Source organism: Pantherophis guttatus, chromosome 6 (genome assembly GCF_059756535.1).
Source record: "Pantherophis guttatus breed Tessera chromosome 6, ASM5975653v1, whole genome shotgun sequence".
NCBI classification, from domain to species: domain Eukaryota; kingdom Metazoa; phylum Chordata; class Lepidosauria; order Squamata; family Colubridae; genus Pantherophis; species Pantherophis guttatus.
In genome coordinates, this window is record NC_142068.1 from 87,983,770 (window position 1) to 87,998,385 (window position 14,616).

General features: G+C 40.7%; 1 protein-coding gene across 1 annotated transcript in view; it reads left to right on the plus strand.

Annotated features, from left to right (window-relative positions):
* The window catches only part of ZCCHC24 (zinc finger CCHC-type containing 24), a 153,918-nt gene extending 142,753 nt beyond the window's left edge, over positions 1–11,165 (plus strand). Inside the window, exon 4 of the mRNA XM_034423443.3 lies at positions 1,838–11,165. Coding sequence (XP_034279334.1) covers positions 1,838–1,951 — 114 coding nt within the window. The 3' untranslated portion in view covers positions 1,952–11,165. The remainder of the gene's footprint in view (positions 1–1,837) is intronic.
* The last annotated feature ends 3,451 nt before the right edge of the window (positions 11,166–14,616 follow it).

Sequence of the window (14,616 nt, forward strand, 5' to 3'; positions counted from 1 at the left end):
GTTTTCACACTTACGATCCATGGTCACATGATCAAAATTGAGACGCTTGGCAACTGACTCACATTTATGACAGTCGCAGTGTCCCCCCGGGGGTCATGCGATCCCCTTTTGCGACCTTTTGACAACCAAAGTCAACGGGGAGGCCGGATTCACTTAACAACCGTGTTCCTAACTTATCCATTGCAGTGCTTCACTTAACAAACATGGCAAGAAAAGTCGTAAAATAGGGCAACATTCATTTAACAAAGGTCTCACTTAGCAACATAAACTTTGGGCTCAATTGTGGTCGTAAATCGAGGACTACTTTGTATATAACAACTTTGTACCAGAAGAATGCAGCTAGTCCCTGATTTACGTCCACAACTGAGCCCAAAACTTTTATTGCTGAACATGGCAGTTGTTAAGCAAGTTTTGTCCCATTTTGCCACCTCTTTTGCCCACAGTTGTTAAATGAATCGGGCTTTCCCCCCTTGACTTCGCTTGTCAGAAGGTTACAAAAGGGGATCACTGCAACCCTCATAAATACAAATCGGTTGCCAAGCGTCCGAATTTTGATCCTGGGAACGTTGCAATGGTCATAAATGTGAAAAATGGTCATAAGTCACTTTTTTTCAGTGCCATTGTAACTTCGAATGGTCACTAAACAAATGGTTGTAAGTTGAAGACTGGGTGTGGTTTATGGCAACTGACAACCATGGCTAAAGATAAAACATAAATGTTATAAACAACATTTAGTTAGGCTTTCTGTTTTTGTTTGTCCTGGCAACATTTTATTTGTTTCCTACTTTTGACTTACTCCTTTTCTATGTTTTCTTCAATGTTGCAAAATGAATAGCATGATATCTATTTGGCCGAGCATCAGCTGTTGCAAACCCGCCCCACACACACACACACAAAGACATGGCAGATGACCAACAATCTGACTTGGTCTCCTCACACGTCATCCATAGTGAAGCGTGCAAACCAGTGCCTGCATTTCCTGCATCGGATGAGGAGAGCACATCTTTCCCTCCTGGCCACTTTTTATAGAGGCATGATTAAGAGCCTCTTAACAAACTGCATCCCTCTTTGGTTTGGTGGCAGCAGTGCCTCAGATAGAAAGTCCCTACAGAGAGTGATGAGAACAGCGGAGATGATTATATGAAGCTCGCTTCCCGATATTCATCATACTTGGAAATCAAAGCATTGTTAGAGACCCCATCCACCCACTTCATGGTCTGTTTCTGTTGCTCCCCTTCGGGAGGAGGTTTCGAAGTATTTCTAGCAGGACTACCAGATGTTCCCTAGGCCATCCATCTGGCAAAGTCGCAAGATTTGTATTTCTCACCATGTACATGTATACGTTTGAACTAGACTGTGTTGTTTCTCTGTGTCAGACAATATATGTGGGTATATGCATTTTTATTTATTTATTTATTTATTTATTTATTTATTTTGTCATGTTTATGTAGTGAATATCTCTCGTGGAGACCTGATGAGAGCTGTAGGCAACAAAATTTCATTTTAATGTATGCCAATTAGTGTACATTCAAAGTGACAATATAGTTAGTCTAAGACTAAGCTATGGCAGTGATCTCCTGCTAGAACCTCCAAATGAGCTCAAGATGTTGACCTCAAAAGACTTATGAATGGTAAGTCCAATGAATGAACTCCAATCAGACAAATGTAGTGACGATTAATCAAATGCTTTAGACCACGGGCAACCTTCTTGTGAAGGTTCTGTAGGCATTTCCTGAGCCGCTGCTTGAAAAAGACCCTTGTGTTTGTCCAGATTCAGAGTTGTAGCAGCAAAATGTGGGGACTGGGTTTAATCCCTGTGCTTGCCTCCTCCATGCAGAGACCGTTGGAAAAACCCGATGGGCTAGACGTGTCGGATCAAAGCAAAGAACACCCGCAGCATCTCTGCGAGAAATGCAAAGTCCTGGGCTACTACTGCCGCCGTGTGCAATAAAGAAACCCATGGAGATTTGGGTCTGCCTCCACAGATCCTGTGGCAACAGCCAAAAGGGAAGGAGGGGAACCACCGTCGTCCAAGAACCTTCATCCGTCACCAATATTGCCTAACCTAATCATATGCCTTTCCTTTAACTGAATGTAACACTTTTCCCTGTGTATGTACGGACTCTGTACTACGGACATACAACTTGCATCTATAGGTCTATGTGGTGTGATGCGTATTCCTTCCTTAAGGGTCTCGCAAAACAAGCCATGCTTTCATATGGGTGGAGACCAACTGACCACTGGCTCTTGCTGGACTATACCCGCCATACTCATGATGGATTTCCACTGCTACGGTGGTTTCCACTGATTGTTTACACAATTCCAGTATTCTACCCTAAGTGATCTAGTGCTGTTTATCTAGAGAGATCTGGAACATATGCTTGGATGTAAGGGGTGGGGTGGGGTGGGATGGGATCAGGCAGGCATGACTCAAGATGCATTTTATGGGGGCAGTCTCTAAGTCTAAACGCTATTGATAAATGCTTATTTTAGCTAATGCTGCCAACTAGGATTCTTTAAAGCTAAGGTTTTAGGAGGAATTAAGGATGTGGTGCAAATATTCAGTTTTCTTGATGGTGGACATGGTGTGGAAGTTCTACTCGCTTGCTTGTTTTCCAAGAGTCTCGCAGGGCCGCTGAAGAGAGGCTTTTGGTGAGCTTTAGGGTATTTTTTTTTTTAAATCTGAGGGCTGAAAAGAACAAGTGAATAATTGTCTGATGAGTGGTTTTCATGGAAGCGTGATGATGGTCGAACACGTAGAGTGGAACAAGAATGTGTCTTTTTTGTGTAGCAACTTTATGCACGTTTAGGTCAATGGAGGTCCCGCTAAAATCCAGGAGACCTATTTGAGAACAAGCTTGCATAAATGCACTTATTTTTAAAGGCTGTTTTTTGTTTGCCCTAACTTCCCGTGGTAATTCTCACCTTTTTCTTCAGCTACCAATGGTGGCTCAATTTCCTCTCCTCAGGCTGCATAACCAACATAGGTAGCCAACAAGAGGTGCATCATTTTGTCTTCAACAGACAAAGACTTTCCGAATTCGGTTCCCCCTCTCCACTTGTGCCTGTTTCTCTACCATCATTGTCCCCCAAACACATAATTTTGGGTGGAGTTTGGCCTGTTCCTCCATCAACAATTAATGGTGGGACCAGCCAGAGTTTCATCTTTCTTTCATGCTATTCTTTCTCACATGAATGTTCTCTCAATGGGTTGGACTGCACGCCCATGTAATCCTTGGCCAACTAGGGTGAAGGAAAGTTTGATACATTTAGAGAAGAAAGACTGAGAAATCTTTGTCTATCTCTCTCCCCCTCTCCCTCTCTCTCTTTCTCTTTCTTTCTCTCTCTCTCTCTCTCCATTGAGCCACATGAGGTTTTAAAAACATGGTAAGAGAAGTCAACAACCAATAAGGAGCTGTACAATGTCGCATCAGAGCAAAATACAGTTGGAAGGGACCTTGGAGGTCTTGTAGTCTAACCCCCTATTCTGGACAAATGGCTGTTCAATCTCTCTTGATCTCTCTCCAGTGATGGACCTCCCACAATTTCTGAAGGCAACCTGTTCCACTGATTTAATTGTTCTCACTGTCAGGAAATTTCTCCTTAATTCTAGGTTAGATCTCTCTCTGATAAATTTCCATTCATTAATTCCTGTCTTGCCTTCAGGTTTTAGGAGAATAGGTTGTCTCTCTTCTTCATTCATCTACAGATTGCAATTTATTTCAATTCTTGCATGGTGCCATGACTTTTAGAACAATGTCTAATAAAAATGAGTCTAGGATCAAGATTTAGCCTTCAGTTTAGAACACCCAGAAATTTATTGTAGGAGTCTGTTTACACACTTCCATTGGCCAAGATCAACTAAATGGGTAATCCCCATGGGATCATATCAAATCCAGTGGAGGTCAATTGGTACCTTCAGCTGATGGTCTATTATGATGATTAAGACTTTTTCTTGATCGCCTCTCGATGGGAGTCTATAATTTCAATTGGCCCTGAGTTTAGAACACCAGAAAAAGAGGATAGATCTTACTTACTGACACATAATGCGATATGCCATACGATAGACCAAAATTTCATTTTCATGATAAGGTGCCCTGTAGCTCGACAGAAGGAGAGGTGTCCCACTTTGACCTTCCTCAGTACTGAGTGGCAATTGATCTCTGAAAATGGTTTCCAGAGTCCTGTGGAAGTTAAACTAAGGGTAATTTTTAATAAGATAATTATTAAATGAACAACTGGAAAAAGTATTCTTTTTAACCGTTTTTAATTCTTAGTAAAGATAAATCAAATCAGATCTAATTCTGATCCTTGGTTTACTTACAGAACAGGACAGAACAGAATAACAGAATTGGAAGGGACTTTGTAAGTCATCTAATCCAACCCCCTGCCCAAATTTTACTGTTTTTAAAAACTCAGTTGCCATTCTTCCATTCCTATCTTGGAAGTATCTCAACCATGGCTCTTCCTACTTGCCAAGTTTCTGTCCTGAATAATAGTTGAGCTTATTTTTTAAAAATTACCTTCATTTAAAATGCTGTTAAAGCAGCGGTTGAAGTATTCTAGGTACCCCCTGTTTGTTTCATTAGAAATTTAGTGTTAGGCATGAAAACCATACATTAAATTGAAGTTAAGATTAATTGCTCCAGTCTACAGATAAGAATCTAGTCAACACTAAATTGGCGCTAGTTAAGGTCAATGGGATTGGATTTAGACTGTTTGTGGAAACACAAAGACTGTAGGCGAGGGATGTCAAACACAAGGTCCAGGGGCCAGATCCGGCCTGCAGGGTGCTTAGATCTGGCCCATGGGGAAATAACAAAGGACTGGCCCACAGTGCCTCTGCCAGCGAAAATGGAGCTCAGGAGGGCTGCATGCGGCCCACCCAAGCTCCATTTTCGCTGGCAGAGTGTTTCAGGAAGCTGTCACAACCAAAAATGGGGCTCAGGAGCCCGTTTTCTCTGACAGAGCATTCGGGGCCACCACAGGTGCCCCCGACATGAGTGACGTTGAGCTGACCACCCCCGCCCCAGCATTGCCCACTCTCCCCCACCCCCGAGGTCAAACACAACCCTGATGCGGCCCGCAATGAAATCGAGTTTGACACCCCTGGTCTAGGCTAATGACTCGCTTAACTCCTGTGTGCTCTTCTACAACTAGGACTGAATTCCTAGGATTAGGAATTCAGATCAGGGCAATATTGAACAGTGAAGTTACGTTATACAAAATCAACCAAGACCATTGCCAGATCATCAAGAAGAGTAATACCATGCTCTGTACTGCAGATGGCAAGTAAACAGAGGTGATTTGCATCTGGAAGAGTTTCAAGATACTGGTAGGACCCTAGAGAACTGGATGACCTGCCTTATTTTGCCAAACTACAAGAGTTCAGCAATGTAAGAATTACAGGGTAACGGTCTACAAAGCAGGGAGATATTTGACAGATCTAGCTACTTCTCTCTACCTATTCTTAGTCTCTTTCTATAAATTCCAAGTCAACCCATACCTTTCTGCCATAGAACTTAAGGAGCAGTGTTCAAATGTAGCCTGTTCCAGCTATTTCCAAATATTCTCCAGAGATATGAGACCCTCCAAGCCAACATTACACCAATGGCTTGATAGATTGGACTTGTTGGAGATGTTTGTCTAGCACATTTGGGAGGGAAAAAATCTTGACAAATGTTGCCAACACCAAGAATTCTTTTAATATAAATTTATATTAATTAAATTAAATTAAATTTTCCAGATGTACAGTAGTGGCCAAAATTGTGGAAACCTTTGGGGGAAAGTGTATTTTCTAAAACTAGCTAATAACACCATTTTTGGGGGGAGTATGATCATAAAATTATAAATCAGTGAAAAGATAATTTAATCAAGAATGTAATGCAATAACTTTTATGAAGGATTTGCTATTAGAATAGCAGTTACAGTATATAGAAGAAAAGTGAAACACTTTTCTTCATGTAGAAAAAATGAGATATACAAAAATTATCACCATGTCAGTTAATAGTTGGGTAACCTTTAGCATGAATTATGGCCTTACAACCTCTTCCCATGGAGTGAACCAAGTCTTTTAGTTCTGTAGCTATTCTAATGTGAAACCAAGATTGAATGATTCTATTCTATTAACTGGGTTTTATTGCTGGGTCACTTCTGACTAACAAGTTTCTTTAGTCTGCTCCATAGATTTTCAACTGGGTTAAGGTCTGGGCTATTCCCAGGCCATGCCAGCAGTGGAATAGGATCATCTTGAAACTCCAAAAAAAAAAAAAAAAAAAAAAAAGTGGTGCTATTAGCCATCAAACCTCAAAAATACACTTTTCCCAAAAGGTTTCCACAATTTTAGCCACGACTGTACATGGAACACATACACCTTACAATTTCTCGTGAACCATGTTTCCTTCTTCAAACCAGTGGGGAATTCCTGTATCTTAATATAAATATTTCCAGCATCTTGTTGTACAGTAATGGAGTGAACTTCCTAATTTAGAAAAGTCGCTAAATCTGTTTAGGCTTCTATGGAAACCAGGTGCATCTCTTTATGGGGGTATTATGAACCTTATTAATCTGCTTTAAGCCATAGGTAGAAAGCGATTTTATTTTTTATTTTTTTAGCTTCAAGTAAATTTTCTTGACACAGTTAGATAAAATTCATTAGCAGTTGGGTCATCATTTGTATTGGATCCAACGGTTGTTTGGAAACAACTCCTTTAAATCCCATTATTGTCAGTGGGTTTATTATAAAAATGAATAAGCATAGATGAATCCATGATTAGGACCATTTCTGGATCAGTTTTTGTTTACATAGCAACTCCTCTGAATTAACCAAGCTGAAAGCTTTCCTCTGCATTGTTTACATGATTAAGGACTCAATTAATTGAGTCCAAAAAAAGAAAATCAAGATTAATGGTATTATAACATGTGTTAAGAAAAAGATATAAACCAGAGAATCTGGATAATTACGCTGTTTCCCTGAAAATAAGACACCCCCTGATAAAAAGCCCAATTGCGCTTTTGAGCGCATGCGCTAAAATAAACCACCCCCTGAAAATAAGTCCTCCCTAAAAATAAGCCCTCCCTCAAAATATTTAACTGCATGCACAGCCGGTCCCCACCATTTCTTCTGGTTAGGGTTAGGGAGACAGAGCTAGAAATTAGGTAAGATGGCAAGAGGAGCCCCGTCTTGCTCCACACGCCCCAAAATAATATGACCTCCCTGAAAATAAGGCCGAGCACTTCTTTCGGGCTTCGGAAAAATTCTAAGACAGGGTCTTATTTTCGGGGAAACACTTTCTAGCATTGTGTTATTATCCAGAGCAGGAAGAATGCAAGTGACGGCTTTTGAAGACTTGAACGTGAGCGTTAAAGTTCGTTCGTTTTTCTTTTTAAAGTAGGAGTAAGAATTGAATAATAGGAGAAATACAATACAAATAGCCTTATATTAAACCAGCTGCAGGTTTTGTTATTGGTGTTATTGTTGTTGTTTGAGCACTTATAAAATATTAACCAAAATCTTTCTAGTTGTTGTCATACCTGCCTACATAAAATTCCCCAAAAGTATATTAGAACAAAATGTAGATAAGATTATTATTTTTTTTTCAACTGATGTTAAAAAATGAAGGCCAGCTGAGCACAATTCATTTTAAATGGCAGGCGATTGTTCTTAATTTCCTTAAGAGAATAACAGAGTTGGAACGGACCGTGGAGGTCTTCTAGTCCAGCCCCTTGCTCAAGCAGGAGATCCTATCATTGCATGATCTCTGCGATGGAAAGTCCAGCCCAAGCCATTTCATGTAGGTTTAATATGTTATGCTCAGTGGTGGGATACTGCTGGTTTAACAACCGGTTCAGTGAGCATGCGCACATGCCTAAGGCACTTGTGTGCAGCGCTGAAAATGGAGCATTCAGAAGCTCAGCTGCTTATCTTCCAAGTCAGTAACAGTAAGTAGAACAGCAAGGGGGAGAAATCAGCTGTGCCGTGCAATTGAGATGAGCTCGAAAGCAGGAAATAAAGGACAGGATAGGTTGGGAGCGGATGGGCGGGGCCAGCTGATCATTGGAGCTACCGGTTCGCCCAAACCGGTCTGAACCGGCTGCATACTATCTCTGGTTATACTAAAAGAGCTCTTCTGGATAGGATTCTGCAATTCGATTAAGGTCAGTGGCAGGCAGAACTCAGAATGTATGTTTTGTGCATGTGAGACTCTAGGAAACACCCTGACTTTAAAGACAGCTGAGAAAAGAACTCTTATCAAGTTCATTGATAGCAAGAATTAATAGCAGCACTGTTGATGGAACAAACCAGTTGTGTACGCTATGATTTTGAGTATCTGTCGAGACCATAAAAGGGTTGATTTTAAACCAGATTGTGAAGTTTTTCATTCAGGGTTGCAAATGACCCACCTGAAAGAGCAGAGGGGATCCCCTGCAGTGGGGCAAGTGACATCCTACGTGCCTTATATTGAATTCCTCTATCAACCTTGTGACACTGCAATTCAACAGCGAGTAGATTCTAATTCAGCCTTCTAAGAATATTTCATGCCATATCATCTTGTAAGACAAGGTTGTGCCTGGCTTCTGGGGCTGTGAACTGGGACTGGGCCGCAGCATGCCAGAAACCGGGCCACACAAGCAAGCAAAGCCCCATCCACGGGATGCAGGCACACCCCCTCCAGTCCATGGGAAAACCTCTGTCCATGGAACCGGTCCCCTAGTGCCCGAAAGGGTTGGGGGGCCGCTGTTTATAAGACATGATTTTATATCTAGCCAAAATTTCAGTGCTCTTTCCTTTCATGTCTGCGAAAAAAAAACCACTGCCTCTAGAAATATTTCTGTGTGATTGTAGCACTGATTGAGCCTGACCGATGTGGTTAACTGAACAAAATGAAGGCTTGTGTTTTTTTTTTTCTTAGGATAATTGTCAAAAGGGACAATCGTGTGCAGTTCATAAATGTAGTCCATGGATATTAATGTTTACTCTCCCTTGTTATGAAATATTTTACAGTTTTACTTGCCGAAGTGTATTTATCTTGAGTTATACTTGACATAGTGTTCCTCTCCATTTTTTTTTTTTTAATACTGTGTGTGTATTTTGGAGAACTTTTTAGATGTTTAAAATTTTTGAATGGTTACAAATATTTCTTTGTAATACTGAATTGTTATTGGAAAACTTTGCAGTAACCTTTCTGTATATATTTGAGGGTCTTTTAAAATTACTATTGTTAGTTTTGCTTGAGGCTTTTTTTAAAAGTGTTTTTACAACTCTGAAGCTTTCAGAAAGCGATCTTAGTTTTCTATACTATGATACTAACAGAGCTAAGAGTTTTCTTAAGTATTATACAAAATTAAGGGTGTATCCTCAAGAAAATATTTATGGAAGGAATTTTTTTTCTTTTCTTTTTTTTTTTACCGTGCCTTTGTCTGTATAAAATATGCAACCGAGCTACATTAAGAAGGAAATATTGTCTACATAGAATATTATATGAAAGTTGATACATAATTCTGACAAGAAAATGAAGCCTTGCAATTCTTTTAAGCCATATTGTTCTTCTTATTGCTTGTATTTGGATGAAAATATCAGTATTAAGTAACCAGTGTATTATTTGGGTGTTTAGAACTTATATTAATATGCTTATTCGATTTATTTATATGTGTATTATGGAAAGTATTATTGCCTTTTTAGAAAAGCTAGGACTGATTTTGTAAGAATCAGGTTGTTGGAGTTAACTTTTTCCACTTAATGGCCTTGAGTGAAACACACTAACAATCCAGACCTAAGACAAGCATTTGGGCTGGGCCTAATGACTGCCACATCTGCCCATTGTCAGCAGAAACTCTAGTGCAAAGATAAGCACTGAAGCGTAAATGCTCTATGGATATTTTTCACACATTCCACTTAAACACACACCTAGGAACTTTCTGTTAAAAAACAACAACAATATTCATTTCTGTTAGAAATTTTGTTTATATATAGCACCACAAAGCAGTAAAGCACAGTCACCATGTGTTTTACTGCTCAGCTGTTCAACTGTAACAGGAAACAGGAAACTCTTACTTAGAGCATAGATTATATAGCATAGATCCAAACTTGTAAACACTGCCATCTACTGGCTGAATACTACTGTAGTTGTTGCATAGACATACATTCCAACAATGAATTCCAACAATTTTCATATCTGAAGGGTCAATTTTTGGAAAGTAAAAAGGACATACATGAACCAGATTGGTCTGTTAGGCAGTTAAGCATCATTCTTCGTGGCATGTGCTCTCTCTTGAGGAGAACTCCAGGTGTCTTGTGGTGTAAGGTGTGAAATGATCCAAAGAGTTGCTGTTTCTGAAATGCTATAGTATGGTTGGATGTGTGTGTGTGTGTTTTTTTTTTTTTACACTGCATCTTAGAGGTGAGCAGGGTACACCTTGCCCTACCCAACGATGCTGAAAACCGTTGAAGAAACATTTCACTGAGGTCTGGAAAGCAATAAGGCTGGCATTAAAGCAATGCACTCAGTCATTGGCTGCAAACCGGGAAAGGGTTGCGGTGATATAAGCATTTTGTGTTTATTTTTATTTAGAATGCATAACGTGATACAGTATGCATGTTAGAATCATGTATATTATATGCATCTTATTCTTTACGGTTTCCCATAGTTCCGTTATATTAAGATTGTTTGTTTGTTTGTTTGTTTTAAACCCTGTTTAAAACGAGCTCAGGCCCGCACTGAGCTCTTAATATCTCTTACAAAAGTTATTTAGAGCAGCAAACTACAATATATGAAACTAATGTTGTTATATTAATTTCTGCCAATTTCAATTAGTTTAATTACTTACTTTAAAAAAAAAATTCTAGCTGTACTCATTTGAGTTCTTAGTTGTATAATTTTTCTCTTCTTTAACTGGTCGTTAACTTGTACAGCTTTTTTTTTTTTAAATGAAGAAAATAATAACTTTTCTATGGACATGGGCCTCAGAGAAGACAGGCTTAGCTCAGCCACCAAAGTGACAACTTGACTATAAAAAGGGTAGCGGACAAGACTGTCAAAATTCTGCTGTGGATTGTCCATAAAATGGCATTCCGACATGTGCCTTAATTGCTGGATAGTATTAGCTTGTCTTTAGTGTTATGACAGTTTTAATGCTGTATTAAAATACTGCAAACAAACAAGGAATACCACTGTCTTCACTTCTTTGTTTCTTTGGAGCTTTGCGTGGGTTTCTAGGTTGTGCTGAACCCAAAATGGAATTGGGGAATCCTAGAAGGAAAAACCATGAAATCCAGATGTGGAATTGGAGACTGGAGCATAGGTAGTCCTCTAAACCACAAAGTTATTAAGTGAGTTTTGCCTCCATTTTATAACCTTTCTTGCCACGGCTTGTGAAGTGAAACCACTCCAGGGGTGAAATCCAGCAGATTCTGGAAGGTTCTGGAGAATCGGTAGCGGAAATTTTGAGCAGTTTGGAGAACCGGCAAATACCGCCTCTGGCTGGCCCCAGAGTGGGGTGGCAATGGAGATTTTGCAGTATCCTTCCTCTGCCACGCCCACCAAGCCATGCCCATCAAGCCACACCCACAGAACTGGTAGTAAAAAAAATCCAGTTAAATCCGTAACATGGCTGTTAAGTGAATCCGGTTTTCCCGTCGATTTTGCTTGTCAGAAAGTCCTGAAAAACCAATCACGCTACTCCACGTAAATACACGCCAGTTGCCAAGTGTCCCAATTTTGATCACGTGACCATGAGGATGCTGTAACGGATGCTCCTATGTGTGAAATCACTTTTTTCAGGGCCTCCTAACTTTTGAACGGTCACTAAACGAGCGGTTGTAAGTCAAGGACTGCCTGGTCAGCCATCAGCCTTTCTCACTCTGTTATTCAAGGAGATGCTTCGTCTGAGATCAGATATTGGGGTCCTGGGGGTTTTATCCTTACTGCAAAATGCTCTTGTCCCCAGTTGAGGTCTGAGCTTGGTGCCGAGGCCAATGAAGGACGCCAGACACAAGGTGCAGGTTTTAATTACTTTTTATTGGTGTACACCAAGGAAAAGGGCTCCTGGCCAAAATGCCAAGAGAGCCAAGAACAAAGGATTAAGAAAGCTTTATACATTTTCACTAAAGGAGAAGGTGGGATAAACATTTTAGGAATAATTCTACAATTTGTTCTATTGGTCTCTAGCTGTCCCTATTCCTAAGCCTTGGCTAATGAATGCCCCAGGAGTGATCTAACACACCTTTTATTTGCTGCAGGCCATCTCTATTCCTCACTTTTAGCTGAGGTCTGCAAGTTGCCTAACTCTTTGTTACTTTTATCAGTTTTCTAACTACCCAGAATTCTTACAAGCTTTACACATGCATATTTCAAAGCAGTCTTTGTTCTTGTCAGACAGACTCTACAATTACAGGCTTCCTGATTTACTTTCAAGTGTGTGTCAGGACCTGGCTTTATTTTAGCAGACAGGCTATCAATGCTGCACTTCCACATTTTCAAGAAGGCAACATCATTTAGAACGGAAGTTGCTATCCAGGCAGTCATTGTCCACAGACAACAACTCTTAACTCTAATCACAGCTAACCAAGAAAATCAATGAATCTCAGAACAAAAAAAATATCCATGGCTCTCCCTCACAGGCATTGAGGTTAGAGGCTTTTACTCAGGCAGTGCAAGCAACAACTTGGTCAAGAAAGCAATCGGTCAACAGTTCCTACTAGAAATTCTTCATCCGTCTCCAAAAATAAGCATACACAATACACATGCAACACTTATCTGTTTCCTTTTCATTGGGCTTGCCCATGAAAGAACATCCTTTCTTGGCCAATGGAGAAGACAGCATCACTTAATTTGTCTCAGACCGGAGTTTCTCTGGTCTGAAGACAAATGTTTCACCAGTGCAGAGGTGATTCTGGATTTCACAACTCAAGGCTTCTGCTACAGAGGGCCTTGTCAGATAACAAATGCCCTCAACGCATCTTACAGGTGAGCTGTCCCTCACATGTCAGTATCTGAAACAGAAAATAATAAAAATGGTGTGCATATGTTGAGTTAATGCAATGGTACCTACAGTACAGTAATAAATAATGGAATCAGTTAAGCTGTTGACTTAAGATTGGAGAAGTCCAGCTTCAAAAATACCCTAAGCTCGTGATAGCAAACCTATGGCATGTGTGCCATAGGTGGTACACAGCGCCCTCTCTGTGAAAACGCGAGCCATCGCCCTAATTCAGCTCCACCATGCATGCATGCATGTGTGCCTCCCACCAGCCAGGTGGTCTCTGGGTCTCTGGTGTGCATGTGCGTGGTGCATGGCGTGTGGAGGGGGGCACACACGGGGTGTGTGGTGCATGCGTGGGGCTCATGCGCGCATTGCATTTTGGGGGTTTGGGCACATGCACACTTTGGACATTCGCTCCAGAAAACACTACCCATCACTGCAGGGGTGAAATGCTCCCGGTTCGGACTGGATCACCCAATCTGGTAGCAATGGAGGCGGGGTGGTCCAGAGAACTGGTAGCAAAAATTCCTGTCCCCTCCCCCCCATTGCCCAGCTGAGCCACAGAATCATCAGAGGCTTTTTCTTTTTTTTAAAGCATTTTTTCTACAACTGCTTTGGCCGAAAAAATGCTTTTAAAAGTAAAAAAAAAAAGCCTCTGATGATTGCGCAGCTCAGCTGGGGTCATCAGAGGCTTTTAAAAGCATTTTTTCTACAACCTCTTTGGCCGAAGACATTATAGAAAAAATGTTTTTAAAAGGAAAAAAAGCCTCTGCGGATCAGGCAAGTCAGCTGGGATTGTCAGAGGCTTTTAAAAGCATTTTTTTTACAATCTCTTCAGTTGAAGTGGTTGTAGAAAAAATGGTTTTAAAAGAAAAAAAAAAGTTGGCCACGCCTACTCAGTCATATTACCTCCCCCCCCCCCCCCACCAAGCCACTCCTACAGAACCAGTAGTAACAAATTTTACATTTCACCACTGCATCACTACCCTAAGCCATAAAAATTGCCTAGATAACTTTGGTCTGGCCACTCTTGTCTCAACCTCACCCCCTTGATATTTGGGTGATAAGGATCTTCATTTTATCACCCAAATACAGAAGAAATTAAGAAGAATTAAGAGCCTGGAGACTAAAACATACGAAGAATGGTTGCAGGATTTGGGTTTGGCTAGTCTAGAGAAAAGAAGGATTGGGGGGGGGGCATGACATGATAGCAATATTCCAGTTATTTGAGGGGCTGCCACCCCTCAAATACTCAGCACCAAGTACTCACTCTCATTTCCAACCTGAGCTGCAAACATTCTCTCCTTTTGGTAAAAATAATGGTTTGACACAGTAACCCAACATTTGTCCTGTAGGAAGTTAGCACCCATCCCTCTCCTAGGAAAATGAGATATTTTAGGAAATATTAAAAAGGGCAGAATATATCCCCTAAAAGGGAGGCAGAAACTCAGCCCCCCTCCCCTCAACCTTTGTCAATGGGCCATTAAGGCCTGGGCCAGTCTATTCTACATAACAAAGATCTATCTCCTTCAGGCAGAGCCATAATAGAAATTGCCCAAAGCCCTTCCATTACATCATCACCCAGCAAGAGTCAACCAAGCCTGGGACTCAAAAGACAACCTACAAAGTTACCCC